Raw genomic sequence first — 17,645 nt, 5'->3', positions numbered from 1 at the left:
CCCTTTATTCTGAGTTTTTTCAATATTTCTTACATTTGTATGTGCAAGACGTTTATGCCATAAAGAAATAGAACAAGCAAAATAATCCAAAGAATTAACTTCATTAATAACATTGTGGAATTACTTCAATTGTGGAAATGGAAAAATCAGAAACTTCATCAGATGTGGCTAACACATAACTGCCTACTGACTCACTAGGTCCGACCTCCTCATTATCATCCTCACTCAGATTCAGGCGATACATGCCCAGCTGGTAGTATCCCTTTCCAGTGAAGGTCTTCCTTTTGTAGATCATGAGATATCTTGTCTCAATGTTCATTCCAAACCCGTTTTCATCGAGCTTGCTTGCAGAAACGTGGCTCTTATTGATAGAAGGCACATGAAGGACATTTCGGAGTGACGGTCTTGTCGGAAGGGAACTTTAGTAGGACGGTACTCATTCCAATGACATCAACACAACCGTTGTTAGCTACTATAACTTTTTTGCCCTCTCAGACTGGTCCATATTCAACAAACTTGGACCTGGAGTCGCAAACATGAACAGTGGCTCTAGAATCCAAGTACCAACTTCCCCTTCCAGCCACAATCCTTGTCGAGGCCTTTGAAATCATATCAATCTCTTCCATGTGAATATTTTCCACGAGGTGCTAAATCCTTTCAACAGAGTTAGCAGCAGGCGGTCCGGACTTTTTGTTCTTGCACTCACGAGCATACTGTCTCGTCTCGCCGCAGACGTGACACTTTCCGACCCTTTTAAAATGTTGCCTTGGATTTGATTGATGACCCGATATTTTGAAACTCTTCTTTTGTGGACCCAAGTTCCACTTTTTATTTGGACCTCCAGCCCTTCCCTTACCCTTGCCTCCAACCTGCACGCTGTTAACATTTAACAAAGACTTGCCTCTCAAATCCAAATTACGTGCATCTTCCTCGATTCGAAGATGTTTTAGTAAATCATCCAAAGAATAATCTTGGGATTTGTGCATCATTATTTTTTTAAAATCTTTCCAATATGGGGGTAATTTATCTATGACTGCCCCTACTTGGAAAATTTCAGGAATAAGTATGGAAAGCGACTTCAGTTTGTTTACTAAAACTTGAAACTCATGCACTTGCTCCAGAATTGGTTTATCATCTACCATTTGAAATCTCAAATATTGAGACACAAGATACTTATTTGTACCATCTTCTTGTGACTTATATTTGAATTCCAATGCTTTCCAAAGTTCTCTTCGGCAAGTAATCGGGAAGTACAGATCATACAGCCGATCTGACAAGACATTTTATATGTCCGCAAACAAGGGTTTCTTCTTCCTTGCGATTTGTCTCAGTTTTTCAAGATCGGCTATTCTTTGTCTATTCGGTTCTTTTCCTACTTCAGGATCCGGATTTTCGGGAAAGGGAGGGAGGTCAGGGTCCAAAACATAATAGAGCTTCACAACCATCAACATGAATTTGACTTTGTCGGCCCAACGGGTATAACTGGTTTTGTCGAACTTCTCAAGTTTCATCATGTCTTGGTTTAATATCCGATAATTTCCAGAGTCCATTGATAGAAAACCTTTAAGATTGTTGAAAAATATTAATGTTAGATAAATAAACACAATAAAGTTTTAATCTTTATAAACAAAGTTTAACTCTTTTATCCAAAAGATAAATAAACTATGAGAATTAAAACTTTATTATAGAAGACGGTAACTTTAATATCCAGAATCAGAACCCCAAATTGATCAATACCACACAGATTGAATCTATCCTCCGCGATAGAATCAATGGAAGAAGGGAGTAGAAGCAGAGTTGTTCACTTAGTAAACAGAAAATAAATACGATACTCGAAAACTAAAACTAACCTGTTTGAAATGACGTTGAATCGGGATCTACACGGTAAAACATGTCCTTAAAGGTTTTATACGACCATTCTTGTATGCTATGAGTTTACTAGTCGCAAAGCTCCAGGATTTGATGCAGTATCGTGTTTCGTTTATTAATAATTTTGATAACGAAAACAAAGGCAAGGTGGATGCAGAATATATGGTAGTTTCACAATGATTAAATCCCCCTAAACTCGGGATCAGTGTTCACCGAATTGCGGAAGTTCGAGAGAGAGCAAAACGATTTTTGGTGTGAGATTCAAGGTGGTTTAACCTAGTATTTATACTAGTTAACCACCCCATGATCACTCCTAAATCCCCCTAAACTCGGGATCAGATAGAGACCAAGTCTCTAAGTGACTTTCACACGTTTTTAAAAAATTGATTTATCCAATTTTAGATTTATAAAATAGATAAATTGTAAATTCCTCAAGTGCGCCTCCTTGCGCCACTTTCGTGAATCTCGTGCCTGCGCCCGTGCCTTCGGCCTCGGCCACAACCACGCGCGCACATGTGTGTTGGGTCTTCCACTCATTACCCCCACATGAGTCCATCAACAAGTTCAAGGCCCAAAAGAGAGGAAAGCCTTATAAGGCTCTCTTATGTTTTTTCTATCTACCAATGTGGGATGGAGGATAAATTTCCAATCTCACTAACATGTCCAACATCAAGTCTTAACCTTCCACTCTTGATACGAAATGTCCAACAATATGTTGGAGCCTTGGTTTCTGCAATATTTGGCTATGTGCTTTTCATGGAATTGTTATGAATTTGTGATGATCCTCAAATATGTTGACAACAAATCCCAACAATACTCCAATAAGGTCGAAGTCAAATAGGCAGAAGAGTTAACAATCCCATGATTACTAAGGTGAACTATGTATTGGTTTTAAAAGCGAATCAAAACTTAGATCCTCAAAGGTATCAACAACGGTAATTCATAAAGCAATAATCTTAAGCATAATAATAAAGCAAAGAGAATAGAGGCAACACCCAGATTTACATGGAAACTCGAATGGGAGAAAACCACAAGCACTAAGAGAAGTGTGCTTGCAAATAATGAAGTTTACAGACATTAAAAGGAGAAATAATGGATAAATCACAAATATATCTCTTTGGTTCGTCAATGGAGTTTGTGAGAGTGTTGAACAACAATATGCATAAACTAACATAATTGATGCTAAAAGGTAATAAAACCTGTCTTGTCAAGTGTGTGACTCGACTGAAGGTTGCATATTACGACTCGCCCTATTCTTTTGATGGTTGCATGCAAGTTATAACTCATTGACATATTTCATATGATTCTGGCAACGCGACTTCATGTCGCATCCTCTCATCTGGTTAAGTCACAACTTTTGTAATGTAGCTATCTTCATTTAGCTTGGCGAGTTCAACTGACCACACATAAGTCACATGATATATAAATCTAGATTTAGGGTCATATTTAATAATTTTCACATTAACTTCAGATTCATATAAATGTATGTTAGATTTTGGAAACAGAATATCAAATTACTTGGATAATTCAAGGATCGTGTATAAAACACTTTCCAATATCTGTGATTTCGACTCTATTGCCTTGAGTATCACGAAATTAGATTTGGGATAATCTAAGAACAACGATCTACATTTCAGGGAAAATCCAAGATCACAAACACAAAATTCCTTGCTTGTTTATGTATCTTAAGAGACAAAAAACCGGAAGAGTAACAGTATGCACGAAGATCATCCCTCTACAATCATCAAACTAAAATCTTATATAGCCACCAGCAGTTAAGTCGGTTATTTTTACGGGAGTCGTGTCTGTTCCCAACAGACGCAACTGTTCGGGAGTTTGGATGAAAACAACCATCGGTGACTGTTTGGGACCACCGCCAGGGGCGATGCTCCTTGGAACCCCACTAGGGGCGCTGCCCCCAGACCCCCACGTTCCCGAGATCAACTTAATTTATCCGAGCGTTCACTTCGCACCTCCGGGCTCAAATTATAACTAAGTCTAATTTCGTCTTGTCTCACATTAATCTCAATCATACTAAATGGATTGATGACAATAAAATCACCAACAATGTATACTCCAAGAATAAGCCCCATAAGCATTATTATTCTACTAGCAAACATACTGACATAAAAATATATCCAATTTAAGAATCAACCTCTTCCACCGTCCTTTACCCATGAACCACAAACACCAACCAAGTTTAAAAACAACTGAATCATAGTTATTGGAAGGATGTTTGTCATCATGTCAATACGATTGTGGTAAGTTGAATTCTTGTTCACTTTGGAATCATCCATAGCAATAACTTCACGCACAAAATGATACTATACATCAATGGCTTTGCGCGCTCATGGAAGATTTGATCTTTTGCTAAGAAAATAACACTCTAATTTTCGTAGAAACGCAGAGACCACCCTCGTATTATCACTAAGCTCGCTAAACAAACCTTTCAGCCACATTTAATCTTTGAATGTCCCAGTAGTCTCCATATAATCTACCTCAATAGCAGACAGAGGATCATAGGTTGTAAAACGAGTTCTCGACTGATAGCACACGAATCAACTATAAAAACATAACTTTGAGATAACGACGCTTATCCAAATTGCTCCTTTAATCTGAGTTAATATAACCAATAACCCTGTCTTTGACGTCACAATGTGCAAACACATATTGGTAAGGATAGATACCTACAGATCCACTTGACTGCCTTCCAATGCACTTTCTCCCTTCTTGGGATTAGCCATGTATCAACTCGTACATATCATTACATACATCAAGGATTTCACAACATTACAATAAAGACCACAAGATATGCATGTCTTTTATTGATCACTAATAGGACACAACTCAACTAGTTTGAAGTGAGGAGTCAATAATTGGAACCGCCTTGGCATCACACATGTTAAATTTGTCAACATTGGATCTTTCAATTCAAACTCTTCATTCAACTGATTTTGTGACCATTTGGATATTCTAGTTGCTGACTATCTTGACAAAACAAATCACAAATGATCTCTTAGTCCTAAAATATTGGAATCTGAATGCAAGTAAACCACAAACAACAAATGTGGAATATTTCATGTCTTGCAACAAGTAAATGATTATCCACGCACAATAAACCAATCACAATCTATAACCAAGGCAATATAACCATAAACTAGCATATGTAGTAAAGCAAGTAATGAGACACGAGACTTAACAAGGTTCCACTTATGGGCAGACCTATCTCGTGCACCCTCTCAATTGATTTTCCCAAGTAGAACTTTTTTGGATATGAAAGGTGCATATGTTAAACTTTGAGGGGTGCTCTATGATATTAGAATATATAAGAAACATCAACCAAAAAAGTGAAAAAGTCCCTTCAAATCAACCAAAAAACCTAAAAATTCCTTCAAAATCAACCAAAAAACTTTAATGAAATTCCTTGAAGCATTGGAATTCGGCTAGAAAACATTGGGAGACTTTACGAGCATTCGGTCCACTTTAAAGGTCTTCAACAAATTTTTTGTTGTTGGTTCCACTACCGGGAAAAAAAGATCATTTGTATCAAAAACAGAAGTACACTACAACTTACAAGGAGATGATGATCACCTTAGCTAGAAGGAATCTAAATGGAGTAACTTATCCCCTATTTCTCTCTAACTATAAAAGAATAATTGTTTTTCTTATGGAAAGGCCGATATATTGTTGAGGAGAGCAAAGCGAGCCAGGATCCAAAATCAAGGTCAATTGGATCAAAAACTGCCAACAAAATCTGTACAAGAGAAGGCCCTTCAATTCTATGTTATTTGGCCATATCGCAAGCCATATGTCAGAAATTGTACAGAAATCCATGGGCTACTACATGATGGCATCTATGCTAGCCCCGATCACCAAAGTTTTTATGCTAACTTGGGGAAAGTACTGGTCGCATAGCCCAAATTTAGGTTGCATGTTCAAACTACAACAATAAGCATATCATTGACATATAATAACAGGTACATAAATGATCGACATTTACACCTCCTCTAGGATGCACAATTGTCATACAAGCATCAAGAAAACCTAAGTGAAGTCATAAAAACACATAGAATCTTTGTACCACTGCCTTGGTGATTGCTTCGATCCATATAGTGATTTTTCATAAGAGATAAACGATGCTTTCTTTCCCAATACTGATAAATCCCTAACGTTAATTCATGTATATGTAATCCTCCAACTCTCCATGTAAAACCACACTCTTTGACATATAACTGCTCAAGATCAAGGCATACAATGCAACAATACCGAATAAGGCACGAATTGGAGAGTGCTTGACTATAGAAAAGAAAACATCTATAAATTCGATACCTGAGATTTTGACCGTATCCTCTTATTAGCATCCCTTCCTCTTTCTCTTGTAAACCCGTTTGGAATGAACAGTTCTCTTTCCTAACTGAAGAGGAACGAGATACATGTACCATTTTTTTGTAAAGACTCCACATCGTCATGCATAACTACAATCCATTTATCAGGTAGAAGGTTCCTTAACTAACTCAATCTCGAATGTGAACTGAATGGATGCACCAGAATATCAGCCTCTATCTCCTTGGAGGCACTGTCTATTTTCTATGTCGACCTAATAACACAAGGATATAATTTTGGTGTATTTAGGTTGAGGACTAGCATCATCCTCACCATTATAGGACGAAGACATAGATGGTTGTGAAATATGAACAAGTGTAGCTCCGACATAGGCACGATTATCAGCATCCCTCTTTGGAAACTTGGGATCTGAAGGCTTGCTCTTATCTTGGCCATGAGGAAACTCCCTCTTACTCGAGTTTTCTAATTTGTTCGATGGTTTTGTTGGGTTTTTCCCATAGTAACTAAAAGTGTGAATACCAACATCGTCACTACTGATCACTCACATTCTTTCTCTGCCATCATCTCCTCTCCTCCCTCCTTGGTCTCCATCATATGCAGTGATGATCCTATGGTGGTTGTCCCCACCATTGGTGAAGCCATCACCACAAGACCTGAGGTTGCTCCTCTCGAGGCATCTCAGACACTTGCAGCAGATCCTCAAGACAGCGCATGTGAACTGAATAGTGTCAATCCTTCAAATGATGTTGAGGACCCCTCAGGTAAACACCAATCCTTCCCTTCTTTCTTTCTTACTAATCCAGATCTCTCTTATGCTCAAAGTTCTCTTGCCTTTACAGGTCCTCTAGGGAATGAACTCATAGCCATAGAGACTGATGTTAAAGTCTATGACATGGCTGAGGATATGAAGGTGTTCCTGCCTGCTGTCACCATAATCCTTGATTAAATGGACGAGGTTCACAAGACAATGCCCTTCAAGGAAGACCTAACAAATGACCTCTTTGCTGTCAAAGCTAAGGTATGTGAAGTCAAGGAGATGCTGACACAGTGAAGACTGAAATCCAAGCCAACACTGAAGCTATAGTTGTTTTATCCAACAAAGCTGATGAAGTCCAGGTGCCTGGTGAGCTACTCAACAAATCTTCCAACTCCTCCAGCTACCGGTGCTAGTTTCTGAACCATCATTCAAAGAAGCCGACCGTCAACAGTTGGACCGGGTTGCCGCCTTCAACATTCTCCAGGCTGAAGCTCTTTCCTCCCTAGAGCACACGCTAGAAGACTTCTACTCTCATCTTAATGACCTCTCCTCTCGTCTTGATGATGACAAAGAGGGAAAGAATGATAAAGAGGAAGAGAAAATTGTTGTTGCTGAGGAAACTGTTGATCTGATCTCTCATGCAGATGCAAACTACTAATCTAATCCCTCATGCAGATGCTTTCATCCTTGCCGCTGAGGATGCCATCAACGATGAAGACGATGATAATGTCGTGATCGCTCCTACTGATCATGAAGACCATCCCTCCACCTATGCATTGCCAAATGTTGGTGATGAGGATGATGATGTAGACAAATCTTTGACGCCAACAATGATCTTGGTGGTGATAACGATGATGAATTCTCCATCCAAATCATCCTAAGACAACCACATCGAAGGGAATCTCCATTCGGGAACCAGCTTCCCAGGGGGAGAGACCTTCAGCTTCAGGGAATCAGCACTCCAAGGACAAAGGCAAAGGAGTGGCTAAAGACAATTTTATGATTGTTCTAAGGGCTGTCAACCAGTTTGAAGATGCAAACTTCTCCAGGTATGTATCTATCTCCTCAGAAGCGGAACTGCCTATTCCTCAAATTCTCTCTGCACCAACAAACTCTGTTGGTCTATCAACACATCTCATATCTTGTCAAAGCACAAATGAAGGTGAAGCAGAAATTCCAACACTTAGGGAGTCGCCTAGACAATCAGAATGTTCAGAAGCTGGTAAAGACCAGAGGAGGATTCAACTGATAAATTAACTCAACCAAACCAGAGTAAAAATTCTTCTTCGTACCTCTAGTTGTGGTGAGTTCGATTTCCTCACTAACGTTAAACGAGAAGAGTCCCGAAAGCAGAAGAAGAGTTGATGCTACACCAGAAACAACTAAAGGACAGTCTAGAGTTAGCCAAGACTCTAGCTGCCCAAGTTCTAGCCAAAGGGAAACTCAAGAAAAAAATCCTCTCAAAGCTCAGGCCCAACTATTGATTGAAATTGAACGAAAACATCAATGGATGCTGAAGTTGAACGATCAAGATCTGAACTAGTGCAAAGAAAGGATCGAGAAAGGATAAGTCCCCACAAGATCTCAAACGTCACCATCAGTGGAAGAATGAAGGATGGTGGCCTCCTAGTCTTAATGGTCATTTTCCGATAGAATCTAGATGTTGTGATTGAGTATCCTTCATACCTCAGCAAGTACGGCTTCTACGAGTGGTTGGAGATTCGACAAGCTATTCAGAGATTCGACAAGCTATCCAAGAAAAAGACTTATGTTGAAGAAGTCCTGAACAAGCTATTCAACAAGGTATCGAAGATCATAAAGGTTCCTCCTCCACCAAAGAAGTCGCCCTCTCGAAGAAAGAACCTCTCAGAACCTGAAGAAGGTTCATTCCACAAGAACGAGCACGAGACAAAATTGTCACTGGATGAACTTCTCAAGGATCGAAAGAAGTCAGATCTCTCAATGTTGAACTTGTCACTGCCTACGAAGGGTCCTTACATACCCAACACAGTACATGTGAAACCTGAGTATGGACTAATGTTCATGACTATGATGGTCACTACAGGTTTTAGCGAGTATCCAAGTTCCATCTCTGCCCGATAGATCACTTAGAGTATCTAAGGATTTGGCTAAATAATGATCTATTTAGAGAGATGATGGAGTGCAAGATTAGAAAGGAAATGCTCAGATGCAAGAAGCTTGAAGAAGATGTCCCTGAGTACATCAATTTCAGCAACTTAGATTGTACGTCATTTCAGTCTTGTAATCTTGTTTTCTTTTCTTATCTTTTAGTGTATAACCTTTATGTATTAAGTCTACCAATCTAATTGTAACTTGTAATATTTTCCTTTGAAAAATATTCAATAAAATTATCAGTTCACTGAAAAATATCCCTCAAAAGAGTAAATAGGACAAGTACTTAAGAGTTCTATTTATGTCTAAACTTTCAAGTCAGTTAATATGCTTTCAGTTTCAGTTATCAATATTGTGTAATGTTTATTCTTTCCCTGTAATCCTTTACAACTAAAGTAAAATTTCATAATAAACTGTATCAATGAAAAAGATCCCAAAATAGTTAAAAGGGACAAACATTTTACTAGTACATTTTCCTTACTGATGTAACTTAAGCAATTTTCTTTATGTTGCTTTGTCATCATCAAATAGGGGGGGACTGTTAATCATCTTTCTCAATGATTTGATAACGATCCCTTTTATATATCGAAGTGTATTATTTATGTATTTAGTTTCAGCGATCATCACTGAATTTGTTCAGTGATCACTGAACATTTATTGTAATTCGTTCAGAGACCAGTATCCTTTAAGAAGATAAAACTCACACAACAGATCCTTTAGCGATGTCGAAGACATAAGCTGAAGATTATAGAYCAGCAAGTTCGTGATCTGAAGCGGTTTTCAGTGATAACAAGCTCGTCTACACAAGTGTGAAATCTGCACAAGATTCGGCGAACACTGATGAGACCTTCAGCGTTATTTCAATGTTTAGCGATCAAATGAATCTTGTCGATCAAGATAGTTTTTGTCTTGTCCTTATGCACACAAAGAAAAAACTCATACCTTTCAAAGTAAAGCATTGTACGGAGTAACTCATTTGTCTCCAAATATGCTTACCTACTTTATGAAAAAAGACTGTTCATATACGGCCAAAAGGACTGTATGCTGTAACAAGGACAAGCTTTCTTCTAAAAGCTTGTCACATGCTTTGTACCTTCTGAATTACATTTATTGCAATGCTTATAAATAGTTGAGTAATTCTCTTCTCAGTTACACTTTTTTCTTCTCTAATCTTACTTAAGAAGATACTTTTCTCTCTACTCTCTGTCTAAGAGAAAGACCCACTTTAACAAGTGAAGAACACATTACTTCTTATCTTATTTCTTGTAGCAAGTCTTCTTATTGTTATCGGTAATTTTGTGTAAATCTTTGATTGTTTAGATAGGGTATGTATCATATCAAGTAAATCGGTCCAACACTAACGGACAAAACATATTGAAATGGATATTGTTGAAAAGTCCTCGTGTTGATGTTTGGGTTCGTCATGTACCTTCTAGATTCCAAATCGCTAATATTTTCACAGAAAGTTGTCGTTGATCCTATTTGAAGAGTTTTGGGATAACCTTAATGTTTGTCTTCCTCCCGTTTCGGCTATGGGTGAGTGTTAGAGTATATTGATAGAATATATTTGTATATATTTAGTTGATGTATATTTCTATATTTAAGGTAGTTAGGATTCGGTATTTTAGGAATTTAGTAGACTCTTTGTGTGTATTTCTATTCCCTTTAGTTTAATGAGATAGGACAAAAAAAATATTCCACTTTCAGTAAGCACAACGAAAACGGTTACTAAACAAGATTAGAAGGATAAGAGGCATGTGAGGACATTATGTGATATACTAAGATATATGTGTTCTATATAAAATGTTTTACCTATGATGAAGAGTTTGAAAGGATATTTCGGCTTATTTGCCTAGCATGAAACAATGATACGTTTTATATCACAAGAACATGTTTAGGATGCATGACGATGACATGTATTTTACAAATGTCTTAGAAAATCTATTATGTGAGCTTAAGTACGACCAATGATGATTATCCAATAGGATAATTAATGGAGGGACGTCTTAGAAAGTGTAAACGAACCTCACAGGGAAGCCCTTAGTGGACCCCGAGGTTAGTAAACTCCAACATTAGTGAGACCACCATACTTGCATGTTACTAAAGATCTCAAGAGAATGTTTTATGCATGATATATGATGAAAAGTTCAATAAAAATTTATTTCGTGCATTAACAATATTGGTTTTATGAAAGATCATTTATTGCATCAAACCTGTTACATACTCCATGAATGCTCTTAGGCAAGACATAATAAGGCATGAATTGATAATCAAGAAGTCTTCAAACTCTTATCTTTTGTCGATAGCTTCTACATGTATAATAGGCTATTGAATTAATGTTTAGAACGTTTTTGCATACATGATGTTCATGATGATACTGTATTGAATCATGATGTAATAAAAGTATAGCATCGTAAGTTACGAAAGTTTTAGTTCTCATACAAGTTATGATAAGGTATGTATGATAGTGATAACACTAGGGGAGTGCGACTTCACAACATATAAGTACGATGGCATACTGGATTTTATGGCCCCGAGGTCATCTATTGTAGCACAACAAATTAATTGTTTGCTTTTGTCGAAGAAAACAAATAAAATTAGTTACACTAATTTCATATCAATTTGCTTAACACATCTCCATGGAAATTTGGAAGTATATAGTATTTATATATGACAAAATACTCGCACCCTCCTTATCTTTGGTGAGGTTTAAACCCTTAAAATTCTAGAAGATTGGGCTCTACTGGTAACCCAGGTACCACTGAGCCAATGCCCTTGTAAGCCTTTTATTCTCTCATCATCATCTACTGCAAGATGTGATCACATTTTTTCATTTTGTAGGTTATTTGGAACATGAAAGGAAATTCCATCTTGAATGGCAATCTCTCTTTGAAGAACCAAGTTTCCTCTGTGGTCTCAAAATTCTTAGTCGCTGCCTGATGATTAGAGTAAATGGTTTTTTGATTGATTTAGGTGATTTGTTGGTGCTTCAGTAATTTCTCCTTCAACAAAAGATGAACAAGATTTTAAATTTAAATTTTACAGTCATCCATGGAATGGGCATAATTACGTTCACAATGTATATCATGCTTTTTAAGTTTCTAGTATCACAAGATCGTTTGTAGTTTCTATTAATGTCATTTGTCAAGTTTTTAAGTTTTCTATTATGGCTTTGTTGTGAGGTTATTTAGAAGAATAATCATTCGACAAATTTTGTTTAAATGCATATCCTTCTGACAGATTGTGAGACATTCTTGTGTAAGGATGATGCATTCTTCTGTTAGATAGAGGTGTTTTTAAATTTTTCAGAAGGTCATGTGTTTAAAAAGAATATGTCATGATGTTACTCTCGAAACTAAGCTGTCATGTTGAAGGTCTAACTGAAGAGATCATAATCAACCTTCAAGGGTTCTAGAGAAAGAAACACCATGACTCGTAAGGGAGGCATAAATACCAACATGGATTCAAATTCGATATCATGAGTTACAAAATAGATAAAGGAGTTAAAATAAAGCGAATTCAAGATACAAGACCCGAGTTATGGTTGAACCATATTGAACTTTGGGGACCCAAAACAAAGTCGAATTTTGTAGCTATATAATTTCATGTCCGACCTTGGGTTACAATTCAAAATTTTCATTTTTTCAAGTGTCTAAGTTGCAGCTTCTTTTGTCAGGCTTTAAGTGACTCGTGTTCAATTTTGTAATTTTTTTGCCATCGGGCTCAAATGTTTGCTATTTCAGGTGTTCTAATAGCAACTTCTTTTGTCAAGCTTTAAGTGACTTATATTTTATATTGTAATTTTTTACTTTCAGATTATTTATGGATTTTGACCATAAGTATCATATGGAAACACAATGGCCTACAATCAAGCTCAACATGAATAATGATGTCTTTTTTTTTATTATATGAAACAAAAACATATCATTTCAAAGTATTCATCTCACTTTGTGCTTGTGTGCTAATAATGCCCTTATGTGGTACTAGCTCATATGGAAATACACTAGTAAATAGGAGGATCAATTTCGGTTTTTTTTTAAATTCTTTCTACAGACTTGCCAAACTATAAAAGTAACACCTTTACAGACATGTTTTTCCCCATCAATTATACTTGGTTCGTTTAAAAAAATTAAACTATGAGATACATGTATATTTCAAATGTAATTTGCAGATTATATGTCTCTAGATATATCACGATGACGAGTTAACTTGGATAGATATGGAGGAGGATTCAGCTTCAGATTCCAAGGAAATGAGAGTTTTATTTATGAAATGGTTCTCTTGCAAAGAAGTAAACAAAGACGGGTAGGAGTTAGGTAAAAGAAGGCGATAGAATGAACATTCTCAATTGAGACATAAGAGGAATCACCAAAGATTCTCTCGTGTAGTGATTAGTGTTTTGTTCAGGATGTCAATTCGTTCGGATGAAATCAACCAATATGCATACCAATCATACCAATTAAATTGGTGCTAATACCAATGTAAGTTCGTTGGTACTACAACACCAAGTATGTAAACTTGGTTGTGGGGGTGTTCATTAATGAATTTAGGTGGATATGATTTGATCCAATCATCCATTGCATGTTGGATTTTATCATCTGTTCCAATCAAATTAACAATGGACATTCGCTTCAGTCAAATCCATTGATGATTGGATCAGACTAATTCCATCTATTGGATATTGTTATTGGTTATCCATTGGAACAGATTGGTTTCATGTAATATTTTGATTCAATTTTTAACCAATTAATCCACTATTTTCAACCAATTATTCATGTATTTTCTTAATTCATTAAAAAACGCTACATATAAATATCAACTAAAAAACAATATCGTAAGATGTTGGATTCTGGATAGCCATCCAAAACTCGACATATCCAATTTGGGTATTGAAATTTTGGATCCAATCTAATTACAATTGGATATCTGATTATGGTCGGTTCGTTTAAATTGGATCATATGACTTTTCTATACACCATGGTTGGTACCTGATATGAAAAATCCTATACCATGGTACCACATACCATTCTAACTTGATTAGTTTTTTTTATTGAATTGATAGTCAATAATTTATTACTTAATCTAATCAACTATCGAACATTGTTTGGTTTTTTAAGATCTCACCAAACACATCCTTATTTGAATGTGTGTAGTATTGTTTTTGAAGTATTGATTAGTTGGACATATTATTTAACATTCTAACTTCAACTTTTATTGTTACTATTGGACATTGTAAATTGACTTCAGCATTTGCAGTGTAAGTACCAAATATAGTTTGTTGGTACATGATATATGTTTTCGTTCCAATTACTGTGTGGATACTTTAGTGGTATTATGTGTCAAAACTTGGTCAATACTATAATCTCATAAAGCTAAAGGAGAATTCCCATCATTCCATTTTAATTCTTCATCAGGCTCTGAAAATAGAATCAGGCCCATTTAACGTTTTTACTACTTAACTCAAAATGCTCGAGGAATACATGTGGCTTGGTTTGTCGTTTTGGTCAAGGTAGCTTGTTGATTAAAAGATTCCTCTTAGTTTTAGGTCCTGTGTTTATGCCTAAAATTGGTTTCAATCAGAAATGGTAAGAATATCCCATTCAATACAATTCATGAAATAACAAAAACTTTGCCATATCAAAAAAGGAAAGAAAGATAGTATGATCAAGTATTTTATTCAAACTTTGTATGCAACATAAAGATTGTTTTGCATTAGAAAAACAACGTGAGGAATTCAACAAAAATAGAAATACAGTTTATGTTATTAAACTATCTGTTAATTTAATAAGTTTTTTGAAAATGATGTTCTCATTTGCAAAAAGGATCGGAAAATGCTTGAAAAGTCACTTGTTTATCATAAATAACGAAACTATCAACATTATTGATTTTTTATACTGATGGAGCTATGTTGGTAGCAATAAGTTACACAAATTTGTTGGTACAAATGGAATGCAAGGTTTTCCATATCAATATGATGTTAATTATGTAAAGGTTCAATAACATGCATTTCACAGCATAGCTTGTTCATCTTCGGTGGCATTCAAGGTTCTTCTTTAACATTCATATCTAAACGGATCTCGATGATTCTTGATTCCCTATATTCCTTAGTTAACTAAGCATCAGATTGGACATCAAACTCATATTATACGTCAAGGCATTGTCTTAAAAACACTCGATACCGTCTATAACTCCAAACACAGACCATGTTTGACCACCCTAGCTTCCAAATCAATTATCTTCCAAACCCTTCAACTTTAAGTTTCAAAAAAATACTCTTTAGAAAGCTAACTTAATTTCCTACAATACCCACAAAATTTCTTTAAAATCCATCAAGTAAAACTCTAGTTATGCCCAAATTAGTTGAGCCTAGAAACACACCAAAATGCCTAACATTCTATCCAATTTCATCTCACATCCTTCTCCGCCGTTGATAGCCAACGATCTGAGGGCTCCTATTTAAGTTGTAGTGACGTTATTAATCCGTGTGATGCCTCATCAACCAATCAAATCACAGATTTTGGATATGTGTTCTCATACTTAATATTATTTAAATCCGCACAAATTTATCGGATTCACACGCGCACAAAATTCGATCGGTGCCATCCATCCCAATTTCCCGTAGCAGTAACCGATCTAAATTCATTTGTCGGATCCCTAAATTGTCGAAACCCTAGCCCTAATTGTAGGTTGATGGCGACGGAAGAACCAGTTGTTGTGACGGAGGTCTGCGCACCGGACGTCGGAGCATCTGTAACGGTTGTAGTCGAGAAGGAACCTGCAGTTGAAGCAGCTGAAGGAAAACCATCGAAAGGCAAGAAGACAACCACCACACGAAAACCTAGAAGTCCGTCGTTGCATCCTCCTTACTTTGAGGTATGAATTGCTCATAATTCGAGGTTTTTTTCTGTTGATTTTGTGTTTTATTATGATTGGGATATGAGTTTATCGATCTGATTGTTTTTTTGTGATGTTAATTTGATTGTTTATGTAGATGATCAAGGAAGCGATTTTGGCGTTGAAGGAGAAGAGCGGTTCGAGTCAGTATGCGATCGCGAAGTTTATTGAAGAGAAACAAAAGAATCTTCCAGCAATGTTTAAGAAGGTGTTGTTGGTTCAATTGAAAAGGTTAGTCGCCGAGGGTAAGCTTGTGAAGGTCAAGGCGTCTTACAAGCTGCCGGCTGCTAAACTTCCGACTGCAGTTGCTCCGGCGAAGAAGAAACCTGCTGTAAAGCCTAAGGCATCCGCCAAGCCCAAGGCAGCCGCCAAGCCCAAGGCAGCAGCAAACAAAGCGCCAGCTAAGAAGAAGCCAGCCGCAAAGCCTAAACCAGCTCCGAAAGCCAAGGCTGTAGCAAAGCCTAAGGCAGCAGCTAAGCCCAAGCCCGTTGCAAAGGCTAAGGCAGCAGCTCCCGAAGCTGTGGCAAAGCCAGTTGTAAAAGCGAAGCCCAAGGCTCCAACGAAATCAGCTAAGGTAGCTAAGACATCAACGAGATCGACCCCAAGAGGGAAAGTCGCTCTGGCTCCGAAACCGGTAAAGGTAACAACATCGACCCGATCAACTCCGAGGAAGACATCGGCGGCGGTTCCTAAAGCGGCACCAAAGAAGAAGGCGGCGGCGGCGAAGAGCGTGAAGGCAAAAGCTGCGACACCGAAGAAAGCGGCGGCAACGAGGAAGGGGAGGAAGTGAAAATGGGTATGTTAATAGGAGTAGGGCGTGTAAAAATCTTAATTCCTGCCCATTGATAAAGTTGGTAGATTTTGTTGGTATGAATCGATGGGCAGTTTTCATCTTCCAATTCATAATTTCACATAGTTGTTTTTTTCTCTTCTTTCTGGTATAATACTCATAATGTTTGTTTAGATCTTAACCCATTTTGTGGTTGGAAGGAAATAATTTTATACTTCTATGTCTAAGTTGGGATGTTGGGTAGACATGGGTGATGGGACGGTGGTGCTTACGGTGGCGCGTGATGTAGAACCCATTGTCCCAACCCTTGATGGTGTTTTGAGTGAGTATATAATATATACATACATTCTTGGTCCTTGGTCCTTGGTAATCCTTTGATTTATCACCGGTTGATCTAGAAACGGTTTCGGGTTATTAGTTTACGGTTTAAATGGTTTGAATTTGGTCTTTGTGGTTTTAATTTTGTTTTTGGTCCTTTAGGTTTTTTAATTTCCAACGTAACCTTGCTTTTCCGTAACATTTTGATCCTTGTTATTAGCGACGACACTTGTTAAGCGAAGGTCTTTTTCGTCCATTATCACTTTCTTTTTTCTTATTTTCTCATTCAAAATAATAAAATGTATATATTGTCTCCCCTACCCCTCTCTCTTTCTTTCCAAAACCGTCATGATTAAGGGTGTTCAAAAACCCGACCAACTTGATCAATCTAACATGAAATAACTCAACTTGAAACATTCAATGTCTAATTGAGTTGTAAAATTTTCAAACCGTAGGTATTAGGTTGATATTGAGTTACTATTATTTGAACTTAACTCAATTCATCCGATGAACCCGATATCCTTTTATTTATTGAATTTA

General features: G+C 37.0%; 1 protein-coding gene across 1 annotated transcript; it reads left to right on the top strand.

Moving 5' to 3' along the window:
• Positions 1–15,696: 15,696 nt before the first annotated feature.
• LOC112509581 (histone H1-like) lies at positions 15,697–17,005 on the top strand. The gene is made up of 2 exons (XM_025114601.1): positions 15,697–15,976; positions 16,095–17,005. Exons 1-2 carry the CDS (start codon positions 15,794–15,796, stop codon positions 16,785–16,787), a joined length of 876 nt encoding a protein of 291 aa, XP_024970369.1. The 5' UTR covers positions 15,697–15,793; the 3' UTR covers positions 16,788–17,005.
• Positions 17,006–17,645: the final 640 nt, after the last annotated feature.

The sequence above is a fragment of the Cynara cardunculus genome (genome assembly GCF_001531365.2).
Source record: "Cynara cardunculus var. scolymus isolate 2C chromosome LG 3, CcrdV1, whole genome shotgun sequence".
Taxonomy (NCBI): Eukaryota; Viridiplantae; Streptophyta; class Magnoliopsida; order Asterales; family Asteraceae; genus Cynara; species Cynara cardunculus.
Note: the sequence above shows the minus strand (reverse complement) of the source record. Positions and strands in the feature narration are given on the sequence as shown.

Excerpts from the sequence above, each read along its gene's own strand:
- LOC112509581 (XM_025114601.1), top strand. The coding sequence starts at position 15,794 with ATGGCGACGGAAGAACCAGTTGTTGTGACGGAGGTCTGCGCACCGGAC. Across the intron at positions 15,977-16,094 it reads TGCATCCTCCTTACTTTGAG|ATGATCAAGGAAGCGATTTT; the intron begins GTATGAATTGCT and ends TTGTTTATGTAG.